General features: G+C 46.9%; 1 protein-coding gene across 3 annotated transcripts; it reads right to left on the bottom strand.

Moving 5' to 3' along the window:
• Positions 1-2,759: 2,759 nt before the first annotated feature.
• On the bottom strand, positions 2,760-23,134 carry SIN3B (SIN3 transcription regulator family member B). Of its 3 annotated transcripts, XM_090027992.1 has the most exons (20): positions 22,979-23,134; positions 22,797-22,903; positions 21,530-21,683; positions 18,551-18,814; positions 17,736-17,879; positions 16,328-16,450; positions 15,715-15,804; positions 15,158-15,276; positions 14,433-14,640; positions 13,669-13,785; positions 12,487-12,725; positions 10,489-10,672; positions 9,652-10,246; positions 8,903-9,072; positions 7,525-7,698; positions 6,465-6,557; positions 6,095-6,189; positions 5,468-5,672; positions 5,251-5,382; positions 2,760-5,137 (listed from the first exon to the last, which is right to left on the bottom strand). In XM_090027992.1, exons 1-20 carry the CDS (start codon positions 23,072-23,074, stop codon positions 4,907-4,909), a joined length of 3,540 nt encoding a protein of 1,179 aa, XP_089884118.1. In that variant the 5' UTR covers positions 23,075-23,134; the 3' UTR covers positions 2,760-4,906. The 3 variants fall into 3 exon arrangements, with proteins under 3 accessions (XP_089884118.1, XP_089884119.1, XP_089884120.1); XM_090027993.1 differs by lacking the exon at positions 5,251-5,382; XM_090027994.1 differs by lacking the exons at positions 22,797-22,903; positions 22,979-23,134 and adding an exon at positions 20,576-20,672 and having other exon boundaries at positions 21,530-21,662.
• Positions 23,135-23,768: the final 634 nt, after the last annotated feature.

Raw genomic sequence — 23,768 nt, 5'->3', positions numbered from 1 at the left:
TGTTAGTCTGATTTAGAAACTAATTCACTCCTTTTCTGTCCAGCTATCGTGCAAGGTATTTTTAAACTGTTCTCCTTTGCCATGTCTAAAGCTACTCACTGCTGAGTTTTCAGTCTGCATTCGGCTGATGTCACAATCTGGCTGTCCCTTCAGAGCGCCTGTTCCCTCCTTTGTAGCCCCGAGGGACATTCTCTTTGTAAGAGGTCCAAGATTTCTGAGAGGAGGCTTTTGTATAAAGCATATTGTGTCCTCAGAGGCACCAACACCAGCATTGTTGTCAAATTATTCCATGCCATTTATACATCAGAGGGTTATTTATAGGAGAAATAGAACAACTGCTTGTTTCTTGTGAGCAAATCATTTGCTAAACCAAAAAAAAAAAAAAAGTTGCATTTTGTTATGGCAACTGGAGTGTTGAGAATGATGTAAAGGAAACTCCTATCAGATCTGGGTCACATCACTACAGTTTCACCTGCAAAAATATAATGTTCATTTCGTTGTTGTGCACGGCTCATAGGGAACACAGATACTCACATCATCACATGGGTATTTAGAAAGGTTGGAGGTGGAAGGTTATTTTCATGAGTGTAGTTGCATTGAAATGACGTGTAGCAGATGTGCATATGATTTGGGAACTGGAGTCAGTTGCTTTATTGAATGAATTTTTAATTTAGTTTATCAGGAGCTAATTTGGTGTATGAGCTCTGGGAGCGTGGAAGGGGCAGAGTGGGGCCTTGTGTGCTTGTGCCAGTGTTGTTGCAAACCAACAAAAGTAGTTTGTGCAGTGAGTTCTTAGTGGAACATTTTTAAAACCAGTTTCAGTTAAGCTGCTTTTCCATGGAGTTGCTGTAGCGCCTCCTGGCTTCTGTGTTTTGCCCACGTGAGGCCAAGTGCCTGGCTATGTATGCAGTTGAGCACAACCAGCAAGCTGTGCTGCACTAGCCATGTGTGACAGTCTATGTCCACTAAGTACAAGGTAGTACTCCACTTTCAGAGTAGTCTTTGCACTGTAAATTTACATCCAGTCTTACTTTGCATTTGCTTCCCAGTATAGGCAAAGCCAAAGCAAGAGTTGGCTGCCTAGACTAGAATGCAGGCTGCCAGCAGGCATGCTTCTTGTGCAGAGCAGCTCAGGAGCAGTAGGATCAAAGCTCCACAGTGTGGGACTAGGGAATGGGTTGGAGCTGACTGGACAGCTCTTGTCTTATGTGCTCTGCTTTGTTTCCCTTTATAGCTTGTGGATACTACACAATCCAGCTTCTAGCAGCGCAGCAGCCAAGTAACTTTTCTGGTTACAGCTTTTCAGACTAATAGGAAAAGGCCCAGAGGATGAAACAGCAGCTGTAACCATTAAAGGGCCCAGACCAAGTTTCCGACAGATTCTCTTCCCCCAGTGGCAGGTGTTCAGTAGGAGGTGCAGCCAGCCAGGGAAAGAACGGTCCCATCATCAGGGTGGCTGCCAGCAGACCCAAGTTCAGTTCTGCTTTACAAAAGGTTCCTTGTGTGGCCAGCCTAAGGATGCTCCCTGGCTGTTGGGCAGCTGTGCAAGCTCATGTACTGAGATAGCCAGCACACCCTGTAGGAGTACCTAAGAAATCTTCTCCTAGTGGTTCTTTCGTGCAAAGCTCAGGATTTTAAAGCAGCCCAGTGCTTCCTGCAAGCTAAATATTTTGGCCAAAGTATTTCAAACCGAAGGTGTCCTCTTATACCAGCCATAGAAAACAAATGCTGCTCTAGGTGGGATGGCCTGAAGTCATGGCACTTCCCAAGCCTTTGGGGTAAGCTAATGATGCCTAAAACATACCAGGCACTTGGGCTTAGACCCACAAAGAGATTTAGATGCCCCATGGCCACAGTAAGCTAATACCAGAAAGCAGGTAGTCAGAACCCCTGCTCCACACCTGCCTAGGGCTGTAGGCATCTATGCCTATGCCACGCTCCCGAATTTCCCTTTGCCAGCAATATGTAGTGCAGAGCATCTGGAAAGGAGTGTCTGAACCGCTACACCACAGGCCTGTGCATCAGATTGGGCCCCGGAGAAAGAGCCATGCCTACTTAACTTACTCCAAGCCAAGTGGACGTTTCTCTTTAAAACCTAGATTGCTGGGCTAAGCCAAAGGACATTCCTTGTGAAGTTTTGTTTAAGCTAATCTGAAGGCACTGGAGGTGGAGTATATGTGTTCAACTCCTTTCAGGCAGAGGGCAGAGCTGAACCTGGTGCCTCTTGCATGTTGGGCAAGTACTACAGCCACTGACCTGCTGGTTACAAGGGAGGCAGGAGTCAGCAGCACCTCCCCAGTGGCACAGAGGAGGGAGAGAATGAAATGTTTTGCAGTTTGCAGGTGTTGTAGAGGTAGCCAGGGCTCTGCAGTGCTTGCATTTATAGCTCAGATAAGAAAGTGGGGTGCATGGCTGAGGCATGGCCATGAGAGTAGAGACTGTTGCCTCTCAGTGCGTAGAGTGAATCAGTGGGTGACTACATGGGTTAATCAGTCTTCTTGCAGCTGTCTGGATCACAGCTGGGCATGGCCAGTCCTGCACCCACCTCCATAGCCTGTTCTACAGTGTAAGATTAGGCATCGGTCACTCTGGTCCTCTCCCTGGCTCCAATGTCACTTGTGAGGAAAGGACTCTGTGAGATTTATAAGCTCCATACTTTATTTTACTTGAATGTGCAAATAAATATATCAAAAAACCTACATTCAGAGAGCTAGCAAAGCAATTACAAGCCCCAAAGCAAAGATCCTTCAAAAAGAAAGTCAAAGGAAGAACAAACTCTCTTTAATCAGCTTCATGCTAGCAGATACACAGCATTCAAGGCTGAAATCTCAGTCATTAGCAAGCCACTCTCAAACATGTCTGCACTGCCTGCGTGTTTTATTCACATCATTTGTTACTATTATGTTTGAGACAAGAGTGCTGTAAATTATGAGTCTCACTTAATCCATTCAGGTTATAAATTAAAGTTTACAAAATAAGATTGCTTAAAAATGTCTGAAGTACACTTAAAAATGTCGGGGAGACCAAGCAGGGGGATGCATGAATGCATCGTGCACCCAGGGAGGCATGGAATCGAATGCATTTTAAGCCACAAGTTGCAACCTACCGTCTAGTAAACATTTGTATCATAAAACAATAACAAAGTTTGGCACAGTTGGTCATCTCTGCTGGGAGACGGCAGAGAGTTGGACAGGACTGAGGTGCATTTGGAGAGCTGTCTGGAAGCAATAGGGGATCCTGTGCACTGGATCAGTCAGACCTACCCCAGGCTCTCAGAGGTTCATGTTCATTATCTTATGCTCCTTACCCAAAACAAGCCAAGAGCTTGCGGGGGACAACGACAAAACAAACAAACAAACAAACAAACAAACACTAAAAAACCACCTTTGGCTCATTTCAGCAACTGAAGTTAACTGAAACCCTGGACAGCGAGAGCCTGGCTTCCTGGTGCAAAGCCCTCTGTTGCCAATCGCTGTGCTTGTGGCCAACAGTGCCCAAAGCCTGTCCCTCCCACAGGTTATCTTGCAAGAAAGACGTGCAGCTGGTACAGTTTTAGGTCACAAGTATCCAAAAGGTTTGTCATGTCTTCCACTGTCAATAAGACAACTGCAGGACTAAATGCTGGACAGCCAGAAAAAGTGAGACTCCCACTGACTATGAACCATAGGGAAAAAAAAACAAACAAAATCACAAAGAAACAAACATGTGAGGAGTTCCAATTCCTCCAAAAGCTGAGAAACACGGAGTCAGGGCTGAACAGGGTGCAATCTGCCTCGTGGACACAACCTTACACATACTGACGTGGGATGGAGAAACCTCAAGCTCAGTGTAGACATTGTGCTCCAAGAGCTCCATCTGCTGACATACTTCAGGTGTGGCCAGCACAGCAGTGATAAGGAGGAGTTCTAGATGCGCATGGGAAAGCTAAGAGCCTGCAGGGCACAGCTTCTGAGTAGCAGCCACCAGCATGCAGAATGCAAGACCCCTCACATGGATGTTACTCCCACTGCACACAACTCCTGAGCTCAGAAGGCAGAATCCAGTGGTGTGACAAGTTTGTAGAGCACTGGCACAAGGTCCAATACAGCACTCTGCTGAGGATGTCCCCAGGGCACCCTGCTCTGGCTCCCTTCTTAACCTTGCAGCCCATGGAGATGTTTCCCACTTGTTCACACTGTAGAATTTTAGCAACGTAATTGTTTTAGAGTTGAAAGTTAGCTTCTCTTCTTGTCACCTCAGGGTTTGGCACTTCCCTGCCCGAAGTTGATACAAACGCTGCTTTCAGAGCTTACGCTAGTACAAACAGATAACGTGAGGGGTGCCTGCAGTCCCTGGTGAGGCTGGCCATCTGTGCTCTGGACCCTCTGGCATGGAGGGGTTACAATGAAAAGTTCTGCAGGCTCATGCCTGCAATGAAATCTAAAGAGACATGGAACAAACCTTTCAAAGAGGAAGCAGCTGCCAGCATCTGCTCCAGCATCACTCCTGCTCCGGTCTGGCTGGAGCATTACAGCTCTCTGCTCCTCTGCCAGCAGCCAGCCCCGCTTGTTCCATCCCTCCAGTGCAGTTGCCACCAGTCTCCTCTATTCTGTCCACCTGTTCCAAAAGCCGCCTCTCCAGCAGTGGCTGATCCACAGGAGACCTGAAGCTGGGAATCTGCTCTATGGCATGTCAGTGCCAAGAGCCCTCTTCATGTCATGGTTTCAGCTCTCTTCATGACCTGGCCCAGAGGATTATGCTGCAAGGAGACAATTCTATGCCGTATGGAAATACATCATAACCCAAAGTAAAATGCTGTTTGGATAAATATCGTTAATACATACACTGCATTCCCACCACTATTCTCAGACTTAGTGTTTCACCAGCAAAGCTCCTGCTTGGCATGGTCTTGTGGACAAGTCCTTTGTCATGGTGAAGCTGGCCGGCGACTGTACTGCACCCTGTATCTGTTCACTGGGACCCCGTGGACACTGACAGTCTCACAAGTTGTTTTGCACGGCACCATGTCCTCGTCCTCATCACCCATGAGCCAGTCTTGAACTAGGTCTGCTGCCTCCACAGTGACATTCTCTTCTAGCCACCTGCTGTGCCACTCGTCAAACTGCTGGTGGTGCTTGAGCAGAACCACTGGCTGTGCCTGAGGCAAGGACAGGAGAGATCAGGGAGAGGGTCTTGGGAGAGGAGGCTGGCCTCTCCACTCCCTGACTTGAGCCATACATAACCCCAGCCAACAGCACAGATCCCACCTACCTGATTTCTGCATGGATCATCCTCCTGTGTGGTTTGCATGGTAAATCTGTGGCCAGTAAACTGAGGCACATGGCCTCTACCAGCCTCCTTTGCTGTTTCAGCCCAAAGAGGGCAGTACCTCAAGGGTGTAGCCTGGAGGGATTTGGGCACAAAGACATTTGCCACTTGTGGCTCAAATTCCCCAGCACCCAAGCTACCACAGTAGTAGGGGACTCACCCGTTTGGCCCGGCAGAGCGCACCCCGCCTGTACATGTAGTCCTCCGAGTTCACGATAAACATCATCTTGTGACTGTTGAGCTTGAACCTACAGTCCACATTGCACGCACTCTCCACGCCAATCAGCCTTTTCCAGGAGCTTTTGGCCTCGCTCCGCAGAGCTCTCACTTGCTTGCATTGCCACTTGCGGAATTTTTTAAGGTTCCTAGAAAAGACCATTGTGACAGGGTGAGACACACCAGGTTACTCAGCTCCACCCCTTGAGCAGAGCTGAAAGCACAGAGGAAGCATTAAACTTGCACCTGGCTCTTCCCAGGATTGGTTTCCAGACCCACTGCCCTCCCTGCCCCTCCCCCAGCTGGCACAGCATGAAGCGGTCAGGACTTAGTCTCCAGCAAGTGAATGAACTTAAATGCTGCCCAAGGGGAGATGGACCATTCCCTCTCACAAGCCCTTGTGCAGCTTGCCATGCTCTGGCTGCTGTCCTGCACCCCAGAGGTGGCTACATTTCCCTGGAATTGCCTGCACTGTGCATCATACAGCATCACCCCCAACATGTAGGGCAGCAACAGGACTGCTGTTTAGGGGGGGGGGCAGGGGTGACACCAGGGACAGAGGGGAACTCACCTTTGCAGGAAGACTGGTTTCAGTAAGAAGCCATCGTTCTGGCTGCTTGGGGCTCCCTCCACACCAACATACTGCTCCATGTAGTTGGCCAAGTGCTACATAAAAGAGACCATTTCCAAAGTTATTTTCCTCTTCAGTCAGAAAAAGATCAGGTACAACTTCCCAGTTTTTCTAGCCTACTTTAGTGCTTCATTCCTACCACAGCCCGACCCCACGGACAGGTAAACCTACTAGTCTCCAACTGTTACAACCCTGCACATGCTCATCCTCCTGACAAACTCACAAGTTGGAGCAAGGACAGAGGGGAGCACCCCTAGCAGCCTGCTCTGCCAGTGGTGCTGAGGGGGTTCTGGTTTCACTGCTACATTACCTGGACCTCAACAGGATCTTCTGTTTGGGTTTCTTCTGTATCCAGTAGCTCAATGGTCATGATCACCTGGCTTTTCCTCTGAAGAAACATTACCTGTAGCAAAGGGATAGACACAGGGAAGTTAGCTGAGGCTGTTCTCTTTTCCCCTAAATTTTGTCCCTGGGGCTTCCAGAACCAGCTCTAAATAAATGTTCCCTAAATCTCTTCCAGCCCCTGCCCACTCATCCCAGGTAACTCCTCCTGTTTGGTCCAGCTGCTGCCTCATCCAGACCTCTCATGCTCAGCATGCTGAAGCCAAGCTCCATCTTCCCTTCTGAGTTTCCTTGTAGCTCTTCATTCCTGGTGACTGCTGGCTACTCACCTTCCTCCCCATCATTGGCCTGGTGTTCTGGCTAAGACTCCTCTCACTTGCTCACCCCCATCCAAGCTTTTGCTAAATTCTACCTGTATGTCCTCTGCAAGTCTTTTCGCTAAATGATCCCTACAACTGGAACCACTACTTAGAGCTTTTCTTTCACTTTTCATGGCCACTTTCCACCTTTATAGACCAGTCCCCTGCAAACACGCAGTCTCTTCCTACTGAAAGCCCTTTCTGAAAGTGTCCCTCTGCAAAAACCTATCTACTATAATCCACAGCTGAAATCTGGACAAACCAAGATCCATGCTGTAGTCAGCATTTCTGGCTGTGACACAAAGGGCAGGAGCTGCCTTCTTTCTGCACCACTTGTACGTTGCCATGCCTTCACACTTTCTACCTAGCCCGAGACCAAAGCCCTTGAGAAAGGGGCACTCTTGTCTGTTTGCTTCCAAAGCAATGTCCCCCTCCCCTGAGTCACAGCATCACTAGGTCTGCTCTGTTTGCGAAAGAAACGGTCTCTCTGAAGGAGGCTTGATCCAGCAGCTGGCTGCTGGCTGCTAGCTGCAGGGGCAGGACAATTCCCCAGCAATCTGACCCAAGAGGCATTTGGTTCAGAGCAATCTGAATTAACGAGATACTGTGCTCTCAGGAAATCAGACTGCAGCTGCCTGTGCTTCCTGTGCCAGCTCGCTCTGCACTCACCTTGAAACAGTTCTCATCTGCCATGCAGCGCTCTGCCTTCCACTGGTAGCTGGTCTCTTTGGCTGCCCGCACACACCTGGAGGACAGGTTGCCTCCAGCAGCACCACGCTTCCTCTCATTCAAATAAAGTTCAACAACCTTCAGGCAGATGTCGTCACTCACAAGGTGGTGAAGCTGTCAACAGGCCAAGAAGGGTTTCAACTCTCACAAGAGACTTGCTGAATGGGGAATGCAGCGTGCACCACTGTACACCTCCGGCCACTTCCACACCCAATTCTACCTCTAGACTTGATCCTGCATGCCTCCTATGGGCATCTCTGTAACAGCAGCATCCTTGTGCAAGGGGTACTTGCACAAGTGACTTAATGCGACTAGCACACGACTCAGCCTCCTGATAAAGTGCTCATTTAGAGCATCCGATTCTTAAGCTGGTAGCAGAGACCTAGATATTCCACTTCTGATGGACAAGCTGCGGTTACCAAGGGGTTGTGGGCTCAGGCAGTTCTGCCTTGCTACACCTGCCCTGGAAGGTGGAGACAAAAAGGGAGGCCTGAGCTCAGGCTATAGCAGACTGGGAGATGGTGGTGGTTGTCTTCTGTGAAAGAAGCCTGCTAAGGTCAAGGCCTATTGGAAATGCCATGAGCCAAGGCAGGCCTGAAACAGACCCTGACTGTGAATGGATGACCCGTCCCCTCGAGTCTGTTACATGTGTTTTAGGAACAATGCCCCAAAATATTTAAAAAAAAAAAAAATGCTGTGGTCTGTGAGGAAGATTGCTCTGAGGTGGCCAGTTTCACAGAGGGGCAGGAGTGCTCTTCCCAGCTTCTGAGCAAAGCTCTCCCAGAACCGGCAGGAGCACTGCAGGCGTCCTGAGGGAGGTGAGAAGGAGGAAGCTGTAATTCCATACAAATTACAGGTAAACAGAAGACAAAAGTGGCTTCAGCTCAAACTGCACTTCCACCCGTCTTCACTGGCAGTCATTTTTCTAACTTCCCCCTTTCCAAAACTCGAGAGAGATTACTGACATCTCAGGCCAATGAGCTTGGTTTCCTGCTTGGGCAGTATACACTGCACTCCTGGTACAGCTGACACCACAGAATGCTGAAAGTCACAGAAGCTATAGGTCCCTGTGGCTTTTTAAACTGCAATACTTTGGGAGGGGGAGGAAAGGTCTGGCTAGGAGAGGCCAAAAGCTGTTATCGCTTGCTTGCTTGCCTGTCTTACCAAGATGCATATCACAAGTGTCAGAGGAAGCTCCTCTTAGCTTTGCTAGGTCTCTCCATCACGTGGTGAACTTGCAGATCTTATCAGCAGGCTGGGGAGAGATTGGGCCCAAGCTGCACTGTAGGGGCACTAAGATAATTTGAGGGCTGGTTACCTGGCGGACAATATTCTGCACCAGCTTGTCCATGGTAAAGCCGATGTAGGCATGGATTGTGAACATCTCTCTCAGGGTGTCTTCGTACTGTGTGGGGTCAATGTTTCCATCCAGCAGACTTCTCACCATGTCCAGGAACGCTGGGTAGTATTCCTCCAGCTCCACCTCACCTGGGCAGGATAAAAAAAAAGAACAGTCACTTGCTACACAGAGGAGTGGCCAGAGACAGGAGATTTAGCAGAGAACCACACTCACCTCCACAATCTTGGTGCCACAAATACAGAACAAGATACTTAAAGCACCAGCTATGTCCTTCCAGAGAGCGCTGTCGGCTCTTGAAAGAGCCAAGAGAACAGCCTGACCATCTGCCTTGATGACACTGCACTCTCACACACATTTTAACTCTAAGCAACAAAGTAAATGCCAAAATGCTATGTAACTATTTTCCCATGCTCTCAACATCTGTATTGGAGATAAAAGTATACATGGTACAGCAGCTTATGGGCTTGCAAAAGGTGCAAACAAGCTAAGACTACATCCCTTAGCTTTTAAGCCACCCACTAACTACACTGGTTACATGTATGTGGGTAACATTTATGAATCTGCATGTTTAAAGAGCCAGAGGTTGCTGCAACTATACTGCTTGCAGGCCAGCATGCTGGTCCTGGGTACCAAGATAAAAATGGTTTTGCACAAGACATCTCCAATGTTGACAGCAAAATGGGTCTCTGACTGCAGGAGGTTCTTACTTGGTTGCTTCAGTCTCAGTTCCATGGCTGGATCATTGGTTTTCTCTTTCCTCCCATCACAGAGGAGTTTCTCTCTCTCCTTTTCAGACCGATACTCTAGAAGCTGCTTCTGAGCCTGACGATAAATCTTTAATAGTCTTGAGCAGAGAGTCTGGTGAAGGCGGAGGAAGAAATACCAGTTGTTATTGACAAAGAACAGGCTGTAAACATCATCCAGAGTGTTGTGGGGTTCAGCCGCCGTGACATCGCAGAATGTTGCTTTTGCGTCTAGAGGGCTGCTTGGCAGCACCGGTACAAGCTTCTTGCGTAACTCGGCAGTATCTAGCACCTGTGCCTGATGGTGCTCTCTGTCTTCATCTGTTGACTCTTCAGAAATGCTGTGCTCAGGGGGTGGAGAGAAAAACAGCTCTGGTATGAAGTGATGCACTATTTGCCGAATGGTGGCCTGGTCTTCTTTCTGGATGGTGGGCTGTCGTTTCACATAGTAGCTGATGAGAGAAGCTGCATCTTCCAGAATCTGCTTATCCTCATAAATGAATATAAGGTGAGGCTCGTTTGTGGAGGAACTTCTCCCCTCTGAATGCTGCTCCTGATGCTGTAATCGAGAGACAAAGGGATCAGTTCTTTTCCATCCCTTCCCAGGAGCCACTCCTGCCACAGGAAAGCAGCCTGTTTTAATTGGTAAGTACCTCTCATCTGAAATTAAAGATCTCTCCAGAGCAGAAATGGTGTCTTCCTCTGACTACAGAGCACCCACCACAACGAGGCCCAGCTATGACTCCAATCCTTGGACATTAATTGTAAACAATAGAGCAGACTGTTTGCCAGCATACACACCTCGTCATAGACACTCTCAATCTCATTCAGCAAGCTCTTGGAACGCAAGGCCTTGGTATCGTTTTGCTTGAAGTTGACAGCCTGGTGGTCAAGAGACTTCAGGTAAGCTTTCTCATACTGCTCCCGCCAGATCTTGTTGAAACCCTGCTGGGCCTCCCGCCATTCTTCCTCCTTTGCTTTCAACCTGCATGATGCAGAATGTGCTGTTCACCTAAAAGCCAGACTACAGAAATCCTTATGCAATGTTGTTTGAGCAGCCTGCTGAGATGCACCAACACTTTCAAAATTCTTAGAGCAGGATAGGCACAAGGAACACCCTAATAACCAAGCATGCCTAGAAATACACAGCTTTATCATAAACGGACATCAACAGAATATAGTAGTCTAAGCCCCCTGAATGTTAGAAGCTCGGGCAAACCACAGGAAAGGATCTAGAACCTTAATAATGCTCACACATTTCTGGAACACTATTTTCAGGACAATGGAGATCTTATTTAGCTCTCTGCTTTACCTACAAGGGTTAGAAATGGCAGTAGAACTTACACACCAAATGTAGAAGATTAAGAGTTAACAGGAGGGGATCTGAAGCCCCAATTTCTTGTTTTACATTAAACTAAGCTTTTTTGGAAACAATGCCTCTTATAAAAGGAAGATTTGGAAGTCTAACTTACGTTTAAATGTATGTTTAAATACATTTGAGAGCAGCTTGAAAGGAAACACTAGCTAAATCTGGACCATAAAAAGCCATTTACAACTGAAAGACTGGTTTAGTTTAGTTATGGACTTAGAGAGAATTTACTTCTCTTACTTCCATGGTAGCCCAAACAGCAATCTAGTTATAGAGTTATCCTCAAAGCACACAGCAACCACCAAATTGGGGCAAGGGAAGGAACTCTACTTCTAAGGAAACACACTGTTCCCACAAGAACAACAGTGCATTCTCATAATCACATGTGCACACTTCAGAGGGTAGGGAGCAATTGCAAGCAAACCTGGACAGGTTAGAAAAGTGGGCAGTACACAACAAGATGCAGTACAACAAGGACAAATGCAGAGTGCTGCACCTAGGGCACAAAAATATCCAGCACACCTACTGGCTGGGAAGTGACCCTCTCAGCAGCACAGAAGCGGAAAGGGACCTTGGAGTCATAGCGGACTGCAAGATGAACGAGTCGCCAGTGTAAAAAAATCATCAGCAAAGCTAACTGCACTTTACCATGCATCAGCAGATGCATGACAGATAGATCCAAGGAGCTGATACTTCCCCTCTATGTGGCACTGGTCAGACCGCAGTTGGAGTACGGCGTCCAGTTTTGGGCGCCATACTTCAAGAAGGATGTCGATAGACTTGAGAGGGTCCAGAGGAGGCCACTTGTATGGTTAGGGGCTTACAGGCCAAGCCCTGTAAGGAGAGACTGAGGAAACTGGACCTTTTCAGGCTCCACAAGAGAAGGCTGAGAGGTGATCTTGTGGCCACCTACAAATTCATTAGGGGGACACAGCAAGGGATTGGAGATGCTCTGTTCCCCAAGGCGCCTCTCAGGGTAACAAGGAACAATGGTCACAAACTGACAAAGAGCAGTTTTAGGCCAGATATCAGGAAGAACTTCTTCATGGTTTGTAAGGGTGACCAGAATTTGGAATGGGCTTCCAAGGGGAGGTGGTGCTTTCCCCACCTCAGGGGTCTTTAAGAGAATGTTGGATAGGCATCTAGCTGCACTCTTTCCTGCCTAGGCAGGGGGTCAGACTCGATGATCTGTTGAGGTCCCTTCTGAGCCCAACATGTATGAATCTATGAATTGCTGAAATAAGCCCTTCTTACGTGGAGCTAAGAAATCAGCTAAATATCCGAGATGGGAATGCTGTTGTTTAATATTCCACACAACTGCTCACCTTCCCCTCAGGGCACAGTCCTAGGCAACTAACTTCTGAACCAACAAGTTCTCACAGCTTGTACTGGTTAGTCGCTGAGAGCTCATAGTTGAGGAGAGGAATTACCTTTTCAGAACAACAGGCACAGCAGTAATCGGGTTTTTCTTAAGACTCTCAATGATCTCTGGGGCTTTGTCACCATAAATACGGTAAATAGCTCTACGCTGGATCACTTCTGATGTTCCTCCTAAGCAGTCATCCAGTCGGAACTTCTCCTGATCCTCTTGAGACATCCGAGAGAGCTTTTTCTGCACACTCTCTAGCACACGTATTGTGGCCAAATTGGTCTCCAGGACAACATCTAGCTGTGGGAGTTAATACAGGATACAGCATAAGGAAAGACTGTGCAGGAAGAAGTGGAGAGCTGCTATGCTCAGGTAAGGATTCTTGCTGGAGGAGTTCTCTGCTAATACTCGTAACTACAAGGGCAGTCTCCCTAGCCAAAGCAATGCTTGTGCAGGGAACATGTCAGGCAAATCAAACTATGGAGCATTCTAATAGTTTCCTTCGTCAAAGCTCTCTCTTTCCAGGATTGGCCAGATATATCTTAAGGGATGCCTCGTGCTGCATGTGCACTTGGGAGACCTGGACAATACAGTGCACTTGACGTTTCTGGTTGGAGGAGACAGTGTTGAGAAATACTCCCCAGGCCAAAAGCAACATTTAAGCTACCTCACAGGTAGAAGTACCAGTAGCAGCACTTGCAAGGGGTCTGCATGTAAAGGACAGGTCAAGTCCTCAAAGACTTTCCTTCCCCCCAGTACACAAGAGCATCATTAGGGTATTTGCCTTTCCTCTTGCAGGCTAGAGCAGTGGTCTCCAAACTTTTTTGATCACTCACCCCATCAGTAAAAAATTTTTGAGCATGCACCCCGAATATATGTGTATTTATATAAATATACATCTAAATAGAAGTTCTAATATTTTCTTCCTGCACCCTAACGGATCGTCTTATGCACCCCACGTTGGAGACCACTGGGCTAGAGAAGTGAAGAGTTGTTCACTACCTCTCATGCAAAGAAGCAAAAGGAGCATCTTAGAAGAGAGTGACTTTGGAAACACAAGCCCACACGAAAGCCAAAAGGACAAAAGAAGAGGGACTAAACACAGCAAGAAGATTAATAGTGTTTAGCATTTGGCTATAGGCTACCCATTCAACCATGACCCTAACAACTTTGAATTTTGCTTTTATATAGAAAACACATCATGGATACAAGATGTGATAGTAAAACTGAAGAGCAGAAGCACCTCAAATCGTTCATCCTCACAACGATGCAGCTGCTCCTCATAGGGAGTCTTTTTTGAGCTGACAAACGTAGAGTCCTCAGACCAGGATGGAAACGAAACCCAGGTATCGTTTAAAACCTGCAAAAAAGTGAAATGTGACATCAGCCAGCATCCCAGGAGACGAGGACTGTAGGAATTGGCTAAAGTAGCAATTCTAACACCAGTACGACACCTAGTTAGATGGAGTATGTGTGTCTTGTGGGGGTGGGAGGGGGGTATTAAATTAACAAGGGTGACCATTTCTCAAAATAGCACGTGTGAAAAGCCCCACCAGGGAGTTCTTCATATTTCTGAGATGCCCTTTGCTGCTGGTAACGTAGGCAAAGGTGCCAGTGCCAATAGGGGTGGAGTTGGGAGCACTCATTCTTGTAAACCCTTCTTCCAGTTGAGAAGAGCTGCTGTCACTATGCCATGTGTGACTTTTATGCAGACTTAGTTAAATCACTTCACTTCTGTATGGACCTTCTTATGCACATAAGGCTGACTAATATAATATTGGATTTGCTCTTGCTGTAAATATACAGGTGCAAGCTAAACTGATAACCAGTTTTAGATAGATGAAGGCGCATACAGAAGTTGAAGCAGTATAAACTTAAAGCAGTATCCCTTCTGCATTTACATGTGTCCTAAACACTCATGAGAAGGCAGCATTTCTGGTATCACTCTGGGTTTGGCTGCCATTGCAGCCAAGCATAAGCAGGTGATAAGCTTAAGCTGCCAAATACCTCCTTGCAAATGGCTGTTCTTCCACTGCATTTTGGCTGTTGATAGGTTTTTGGAAGAGCCCGGTAACTTGAACCTATGCGTTTGCAGGAAGCATAATCTATTTCTCGACTCATTCCATCCCCAGATCGGTCACTCAGTGGAGAAGCAAACGAAAGCTCTTTCACGCCAAGGAATGACTTGAACTGTGCAAAGAGTTCTGGAAATTTCCTTAAAACACAAACACATACAAACAGGTAAGTGCAGTTGTTTGAGATGCTCTCTGCTTCACCTCCTAACTAGTAATTACTTCTTCTCCCTCCTTCATATTTAGAAGGTAGGGCAAAAAACAAACTAAAAGCAACAGGTCAAAAAACCCTCCATAATTATCCAACCTGCTTTAAGAACTCCCCTAAAGGTCTTTATCACCTTTTTGGCAGCAGACAGCAAAGAACTCCCTTCAGAATCCTATCACTATTCCTCCTTAGCAGCTTAGTGAGTCCTTGTTCATTGCCATAACGCTTCCCCCTTCTCTTGGATGGGAAAAGGCAAAAACACTTCCCTACAAGATCCTGCCACAAACAGATTCCCTTTTAATAGTATTAAGATTCTATGGTATTTAAAAATTGGACAAGATTTTTTCCCCCCTCTAAATTAACCTTAAAATATTGGCTCATAAAGCCCAATAGAAAGCTGTAACGCAAGCAAATATTTGAACACTCTACCATAATAGCCAGTCAGGACTTACCCTAAAAATGGGGTGACTAGCTGGAGAAGCTCTGAGCCTGACACTAGTTCCTGGTTGAAGAGTGCAATACAGCGAAGAAAGTTCTCATAGACTTCTTGACTCTTGAGTACTCGGCGCACCTAGGAGAGGGAATGGAAAGGAACTCTAACTAGCTTTATTTTTTTATGCTGACATCCCAGATGGCTCTGTCCAAGTGGTTTAGCCTAATAACTATGTGTATCCATTACAGCACCATACCTAGAGGCACAGAAATGCCAGCTTTTTAAAAAAAACAAAAAAAACAAAACTTAGTAACAAATTACACTATTAACAGGGTGAGGATCATAGGCTTAGAAACAAAAATTCAGTAGGCAGAACACATGCTAGAAAATACAAGTTAAAGTTTCCTCTGGGGTCTCCTGAGCTTCTCCTGCTTACTGGCCTGCCCCTTTGAAGCCCTAGACAGGTAGGGAATTGGAAAGGGCTGCCACCTGAAGGTATAGAGGAAGCCATATGAGCCAACCAGTTGCTCTGTACAACTGAAAAGGCCACACAACATGAGGGGCCAGATCACTGACCTTGTCAAAGAAAGAAAACTCTTGTAGCGTTCCATATTTTCCCACTGTTGCTACAGACAGGTCTTTGGTACCTCGCAGTTTCATTTTTTTCTGTTGAAGAGATCCAATATTTACTTCAATATCTCAATTTTACTGAATGGCAAATACTTGTGCAAACCGCTAGCTCTGTGTCCCGATTCTCAAAACAGACAAATGAGCTTTATCATGTCAGATCCCCTGTGGTATTCCGTATGAATGACACCAGCCCCCAGCTCCAGCTGCAGTGGCTCCCCATGAGGCAGACTCCTGCAGACAGAAATTTGCTCAAGGGGGCGGGGCGGGGGGGGGGGGGGGTGTGGATCGGTCAACACAGGGCTTCCAAATTCCTGTATTACTTGACACCTGGCATGGGCATAACACTTTGTTGGATCAGAGGACAATGTACTCCAAACACATCTTTAAACTTCCTTTTGTAAGCATCTTGAATGCTAATCAATAAGTTTTCATTAGTTAGTCAGAGTAATGTTTCCACATGCAGCACAACTTAGAAGTTAAAAAGCAATTGCCTAAATGCAGCATGGATGATATAGCACTGTACTGTACCTGAATATTTAACCTATTTACAGTAAGATACCTTTGCTGGGCCAGAAACAGGACGCAGCATCAGTGGTCTGGATCGCTTCTTACTGTGTTCCAGGTTCTTTTCATGTTCAATTTTCTGGGCACTGTTCATTTCACATGGTCCATTTCCTGTGAACTGAAGGAAAGAATAAATGGTTTCAATATGTATTTCTTAGTTCGACAAAAATAAAGAACCCTATTTATTTGGGCAGAATAGAGAATATGGAGTAAGTGGGTGGCTTGCGTACAACCAAGTAATAACTACAGCATAGTTCAGATGCTAGCCATAGAACCTTTGATAATGTTTTGAATCTGAAAGCAACTCTTGTGCAGCAGGGTTTTGACCACGTAGCAATCAAAACCATGCTGCAACTTCTTTATTGCTGGAGCAGCTAGATTAAAAAAAACCCAACAACCCATCATATTAAAGGTACATTCTGTACTCTTGGAGCTACAAATAGTTCCAGGGCTAAATTAAAATTCTCTACCGATGCTACAGCAGCATCTGAACAGCACCCTACGGAGATATCCTCTCACAGGAGCAACAGGATTTAGAACAGAGCTGTGCTGTGCCCAAGCCTTCCTCCACTCCTCCCAAATTTCAAAAAATCATCTTTCTGTGAGGTTTTCACCCAATGTCAATGATTTAATGGAGCTGCAGTTCAGGAACAAAAACAACATTCCTTTGACTTTCTTCTCCCCCCCAGAGGGAGCTGCTGAAAAAGCAGTCAGTTCAGACCTTCTTGTCAATGGAAGCTGTAGGAAAATAAGTGGCAGTCCCCCAAAAAAGAGAGTTTTAACACTGCAAAATAATTCCAACTGAAAGCTGGATGGGTCGCAGTATATATTTTTTGCCAGCCAAGGTAACTGGTTTTCACACACAGCCCTTCAAGACCTCTCTCAAGAGTGGGGTGTCTACTTTCCACAGTGCATAAGTCTCAGTGTCAAGCAAGCTAGAGAATCATCTCTTCACACACCACTTCTAAAAGGTCTCCAGAAAATTGTAACCACGGCCCCCAAAAGCAGTAACTTCAAAGAAGTTACACAAAACTGTTTGCTATGCTTTTCAGCTGAGAAGGTGCAGGTTCTCTCTACTGTGTCAGTTAGCTGCTCTGAGAAAGAGGTACAGACGTGTCATCCACTCAGCTCTTCTCCAAGTTCTTTCACTCTGCAGCAATTTAAATTGCTCCTAGCCCAGATCCCATTACCTTAATGCTAGTGGCAACTGCACAGATCCAAATCCTCAAAAGGTATTTAAATGTCTAATTCTGATCAAATCAATGAATGGCAGGAACCTAAATACCTTGTGAGGGTCTGGCCCAAATCCTTTGGTTATTTGTTTAGACATTACACAGATTATGATGCAACTAGAAGACAACTTGGAGTAAACTATCTTTTATGCCTCACAAGAGCACACATACCAAAGACCTTTTAGCTTCAGGAAGGAACTGGCCAAACTCTGAGAGTAGATCCTCCTGTCCCCTGAAGAGATTTGCTACTTCAGTAAACACTTCTTCCTCCGACATGCCACGAAATGGCCTGCCTTTAGTGTTCAGCTGTTCTTTCTGCCAATGTACAGACAGATGTTAAAAGCTACAGTACACTCAAAGGGAGTCAAGTAGTACACTCTGGTTAGCAAGGAAAAAGGAACAGCCAACCCACTGTGTTCAAAAGCCAAATACAGAAAAAAAACCCTTTAGACAGTTATCAACTGGCCCAGGATTCTTATAGCAGTACAATATGCTACCATATAGGGTATCCCAGTTTGAGCTTAAGACCACCTTGCAAGTAGCAAGTGGGGACAAAACTATGGGGAATCTTTAGAACCTGAGTGGCTCAGAAAAGAGTTGTCAGTCTCTTTAGACACCCCTTTTATGTGTCTGTAAATCTAGTCGCAGTAGATAAAAATCACAAAGTTAAAAAAAATCCATTCTTGCAGGGCTTCAGTGAGGCTTCTCCAACGTCTCTCTCTCAACCAATACCTGAAGCATTTGAGAAAGAACGTGCCTGGATGCTGAGGTATTCCTGCAAGGGCTTGAGCCGAGCTGTGCTGGAGATGTGCACAAAGCCTGGGCTTGTTTTATGTTTCCCCATGTTCACATTCATCTGAGGGAGGCTGAATTCGGGGCAGCTTTTATAGTAAACCACAGTTCTCCATATACAAACAACGTGTAAGAATACAGGTTTCAAGTGGCCACAACAGTAAACCACAATCTCTTGCTCACAGGGATTTTACCTGGTAAGTGTGAAGAATTTCTAAAAACGATCTGTAGATTTCTGGGTGGTCAAGAAAACGGGTTTTGATTTTATTCACATAACTTATCGCATTGTTGAACTCCACAGAATCAGATTCCAAAGGGATCTGAGATTTATCTTCTTTGTATGGCAGTTGTTGCCTGTACTCCTCAGAACAGTCACTGTGGTTGTGAGAATTCTCCTGAGAGTAATGCAGCAATAATCCACTGCCAGGGAGAGCACTTGGAACAGGCTCCGAGGACACCTAGCGGCAGAAGCAATGAAAGCTAGTGACTCATGAAAGGAAACAAAGCTACAAGTTCAATAAAAATATTTTGCCTATATTTAGTCAGAGAAAAGTTTATGGCATAGAAAAAGATTCAACTGTTCTATGAGTTTCCTTACCTGTGTTACTAAGACCATCAATTAAAAAAAACAAATAGGCGCGCAGTTGAATTATCATTTTTCTTTCCATTTAAAAAACTCAGGGTTACTTATATAACAACCAATTTGCACCTTTTGTATGTTAGAATAGAGCTTTAGACAAACATTTACAGTGCTTGAAAGTCTTCAACGTTAAAACCTCCTGAATAAATTACATGCGAAGGATGGTAATGAGTAAAGACACTGATCAAGCTTCACCTTTGAGGTTTCCTTTCTGCCCGTTTGTATTCTGATTTGTATTGTTACAAAACTTGCTCAACACAAATTTACCATCCCCAAGTATCACCTTTTAGATGTCTGAATAAAGGTTATAACTTAACCTGCCAAACTTTAAGGCTTTTCTCAAACATTTGTATTTCCAGGGAAAAGAGGTTTGATTTTAATCGTACTAAGGGAGTTCACAGACTTCATCGGAACCCCTGGTAAATACCCAAAATTTACATCCTCCGAAATTCTTGAAGGTAAGCACACCCTGCCCAGAACACAGATATTGTACAGTGAGAAAAGGAAGTTGTTATCATTTTCTTACTGTGTTTGCAAAGACTCAGGCAATGATACCAGACCACACCAGTGTTTGGCTAAGACCATCCTGGCATGTGAACTTTACTAAACGAAGCAATAAAAAGAAAATGTTGAAGTTTGTGATGTAGTGAGGTACATAACTATAACTATGTCTCCTTATTGTAACTGCCCCTCTAAAATAAAAGTCAAGCAGTCTCGGTGCTGAGAACATCTCTGCAACCTTTCACTAATGAACTCTAGAGAAGTAGCATCAAGGGGTTTGTAGACATGCAGCTGCACCACAGGGCCAGCATGGAGGAAATCCTACGTGCAGTTGTTCAGATTCCTTAGGAAAACAGCCTTTTTGAATTATGCCAGTGACAGGTGAACTTTGTGCTTGTAGCTTACAGATGAGATTCAGAGGACAAAGTTATAGCTCACAGCCCCCAAGATTAGTGGAATCCGAATGCATTGAATCTGACCACACTCTCTGCCCTGCATCTCTTGCCTATGGCAGCGCTTGAAAACTGCTCATCCAATTATTGACTGAGTGTGAAAAGCAACTTGGCTCAAGCCAGTGCTGCCAATGCCTTTCTTAAGTGCCTCCAGGTACACGAGCAACACAGTTCCTGTGTCTCAGGCCAACCAATTCCATATGAACTGGTTCTGGAGCAAGCATCCACCAGTAGCTAACGCAAGAAGCAAGGTTGAGGGATTCTAGCAGAAGAGTCTTTGTGATACTGGACCTTTTGAGAAGTGGGGGAATGAAAGAGGGAATCTGACTGACTCCCAGGGAAGAACACACTAAATATGAGAGCTCTCTCTGAAAAAGGGGTTCACAGCAGGGGGCCTGTAGGCCTTGTAGATAATCTCTGAAAGTATTTTACCCAGCAGCAAGTTTCAAGTGTCAACAAGACCTTGTATTACCACAACACATGGTGGCTTCATTTCAGTATCCAGTTACGAAGCCAGGTCTCCTGTTAGTCACTGAACATCTCAAGGCATTTGATGCACAATAATGCCATACTTCATCACAGATTCATATTCTCTGCTCTGTGTCCTTTTATCAAAGGGTGGATACCTTCTCAGGTCCAGTTTTCATCAACAATTCTTCCACCAGAGCACGCCTCATTTTCAAGGGATTTTCAAATGCTGTACCTGGACCCACTGGCCATGATCTTGACAAAGGAATACAGAGTAATCAAAATCCAATGACCAAAGGTCCATGAGAAACCTGACAAGCCACCACTATTTCTGGTCTTGTTTTCACTCTGATTCACTAATGCTTGTGATTGTCACTACATTATCCTATCCTCTTCACTTTAACTATACTGCAGGGTGAATTAAAAAAAATCTGTAGAGTAAAACTACTTTGTTCCAGAAGAATGACAGATTATCAAGACGCAGGCTCAACAGTCAAAATGCTAAATTTCTAAGTAATACAAAACAATCAATGCACGTAAGAGATCTGAAAGAGTAGTAGATGGCACAAATTAAGGTTTAAACCAGAAGCTTATAAACAGAAATTTAGCTCATACTTTTCCATTACAAACTCAACAACCACACAGTGATGAAGGAAGCAGAGAATGGCATGCATCTATTTGTGTTTTAATACCACATCCTTCAGTGCAGTATGTGAGCATCTGAATAAAACGCGGATATTTGTATCGTGCCAGTAAATATCTTGTATCATAATGGGAATGAGGAAATAAAATCCTTTTAAATATTCCTTTAAAACGTAAAATGTGATTACAAAGACTGAATGGATTACACATGTGCACCCAGCCACCATCTCAAATCTGACTCAAATGTTTGGACTGCAGTATGTGTGTGGGAGCTTTATTCCAATCAAACTAATTAGCATTTCTGGAAAAGAAATTTTTTTTTATGCTGAACCCATAACCTCAAAATTTGAAAACCTTTAACTAACTGCAGTAAAGGCAAATCAGCTCATTTACTATGCAGACCCCACGTGCTACTTTATCTATATGCACACGTACATTTGTATTCATGTAATCTAAGTACGTTAACATACCTGACTAGCCAGTGGCGACTGTATACTTAACTTCCCATTCTTTGGAATCTCTATTCTGTAGCCCAAAGGGAGGAAAGCGTTGAATCCTACAATGAGGTCGGGATGTTCGTGGAACAGCTGGGAAACACGCCTGATTACGCCAGGGGTGTCAATGCTAGAACCAAGAAGAAACTGTTAACTGCATGCAGGGTCTTTGTCACAAAATACAACCACAAAGGAATTCATACACAGGTACAGAAGTATCAGATTGCAAATATATATTTGTTAACAACACAGGGATTTGAAAGACTTAAGCACTGAGATAATGCTCACTCTCTTCCAGGTATCCGTGAATTGCCTAGACCTCTGGTGGCTTCCTGTACAAGATTTAAAATGCAGCAGGTGGAAGTACTGCTAGTGGAGTTCTGGGTACTTAGTGAAGAGACCTCCTTTACACAGCGATCACGCAATTTCAGCATTTTGGTATGTCAGAACCAGGCATATGGGTGTCAGTAAGAACAATTCCTTTTCCTTGAAATAGGTACTTGTGCAGGTCTGTGGGTCCCAGGGCCAAACGGTACCAGACTGCGACCACACACCTGGCTGGAACATCTGGCCCCTGGAGGGAGCAGTGGGAGTGAAGGTCCCTCAATCTGTTCCTTAGACGGCCTCGCCAAGAATGCAGCAGAGGAGGGAAAGAGCAAAGCCAGGTGCGAATCAAGCAGATGCCCGTCTTATCACAGTCAGTGTCAGCTGTCAGGCAACTCGCAAGGGCAGAGGGAGCGACAGCCCACACAGATGGACAGCAGCTGAACAGACCCAGGAGCGAAGCTTGCCCAACCTCCATTAAGAAGAGGACCAGGGGAAAGAGCCGGTGAGATCAAGAAGCAGAAGCTCCCTGGAGTGGGTCAGGACCCTGGACGCCAACCCCCAGACAAGCCTGTGCAGCGCAGGAGGGGGGAACCCTTGCCCCGGTAGGGGGGCAGGAAGAAACTTCTGGGAGAGACTTTGCAGGGAAAAGGGGCTGCCGTCAGACCTGACGAAACACCTGTCTTGGAGCAAGCCCTGCAACCAGGTGCCCTAGAGCGAGGGCGAGCTGGAGCTGTCCAGGCACCCTGTGCCCAGCCAGGTCCTGCAGGCAGCTGCCCTAGGCCAAGTGCCGAAGGCAGCGGGCAAAGCAGGTCCCGGCCGAGCAGCGCAGCGCGGGTGCCGGGACGCGCCGCCTCCAGCCGCCCCCGGGCTCGGGCCTGCGCCGGATCCAGGCTCTGGCCGGGGCCGGGGCCGGTACCTCTGGCTCTTGAACTCCTTCATGATCTCGAGGAAGCCGTTGTACGTGGCCGGGTCGCTGCCGAAGCGGATCTTCACTTGGTCCAGGTAGGAGAGCGCGTCCTCCACCTGCGGGGAGACGGGCGGGGTGAGGCGGGGCGGCGAGGCGGGGCGAGGTGGGGCGGGCCGGGCGCGGGCACTCACGTGAACCGGCAGCTTCTCCTGGGCCCCGGCGCGGCCGCTGCCCCAGCGCGGGGCGCTGCCCCCCCGGCCGCCGCCGCCGCCGCCCCCCGCCGCCATGTTGGGAACTCGGGCACCGGGCGGCGGCCCCGTCAGCGCGTCCTCGGCGCCTGCGTCACCGCGTACGCCCCGCCCCCGGCCCCGCCCCCTTCCGGCCGCGCCGCGGGCTTCCGGCCCCGTTATTGGACGGGGCGGCGGCGGCTCCAGATCGGGCCGCTTCCGCCCGAGGCACCACATAAACTGAGGTAAGGGGCGCAGGGCCGCGCTCTAGGGTAGCCCCCGTGTCGCCCAGGCCGTCTGTGAACACCTGACACGTTTTATTCGAAACAAAGCAGAAGCCGCATCCATGACTCCGGTGTGGCCGGACCGCGGGGGAGCCCGGCTGGCCGTGGTGCGCCGGGCCGGGCGCGGAAGGGCTCGCTTGGCCGGGCGGGGCCCCCCACGGGGCTGCCCGCAGTAGGCACTGGCCTCTTGCCGAGCGCGTGCGGCATCGGCCCTGGGCCCGGTTGCCTTGCTGAAATGTGGAGCGTCTCGTGTGCGGGTGGCAGCGGTACCGGGCTCTCTGGTACGTGCGTGTTTTTAAAGCGAAGCAGCGGTAATAGTCGCGTGGCAAATATCGCAGCCGACACGGAACAGAACAGCCCGCTGGGAGTCGAGACTCTCTTATAAAGTTATGCTGGAAGTTGTGTGGGGCAGGGGGGTGCACCCAAACTATATAAAGATAAAACTTCCTCCTTTACTTTTAGAAGGAACT

The sequence above is a fragment of the Crocodylus siamensis genome, chromosome 14 (assembly GCF_052110815.1).
Source record: "Crocodylus siamensis isolate JL-2025a chromosome 14, ASM5211081v1, whole genome shotgun sequence".
NCBI classification, from domain to species: domain Eukaryota; kingdom Metazoa; phylum Chordata; order Crocodylia; family Crocodylidae; genus Crocodylus; species Crocodylus siamensis.
The sequence above is the reverse complement of the archived record's forward strand: the minus strand, read 5'-3'. Positions and strand labels throughout refer to the sequence as shown.

Coding starts and splice junctions, on each gene's coding strand:
- SIN3B (XM_090027992.1), bottom strand. CDS start 23,074: ATGGCGGCGGGGGGCGGCGGCGGCGGCGGCCGGGGGGGCAGCGCCCCG. Junction 21,684..22,796: donor AAGGAGTTCAAGAGCCAGAG/GTACCGGCCCCG, acceptor TCTTGGTTCTAG/CATTGACACCCCTGGCGTAA. Junction 7,699..8,902: donor TGCAGAATATTGTCCGCCAG/GTAACCAGCCCT, acceptor GCCTGTTGACAG/CTTCACCACCTTGTGAGTGA.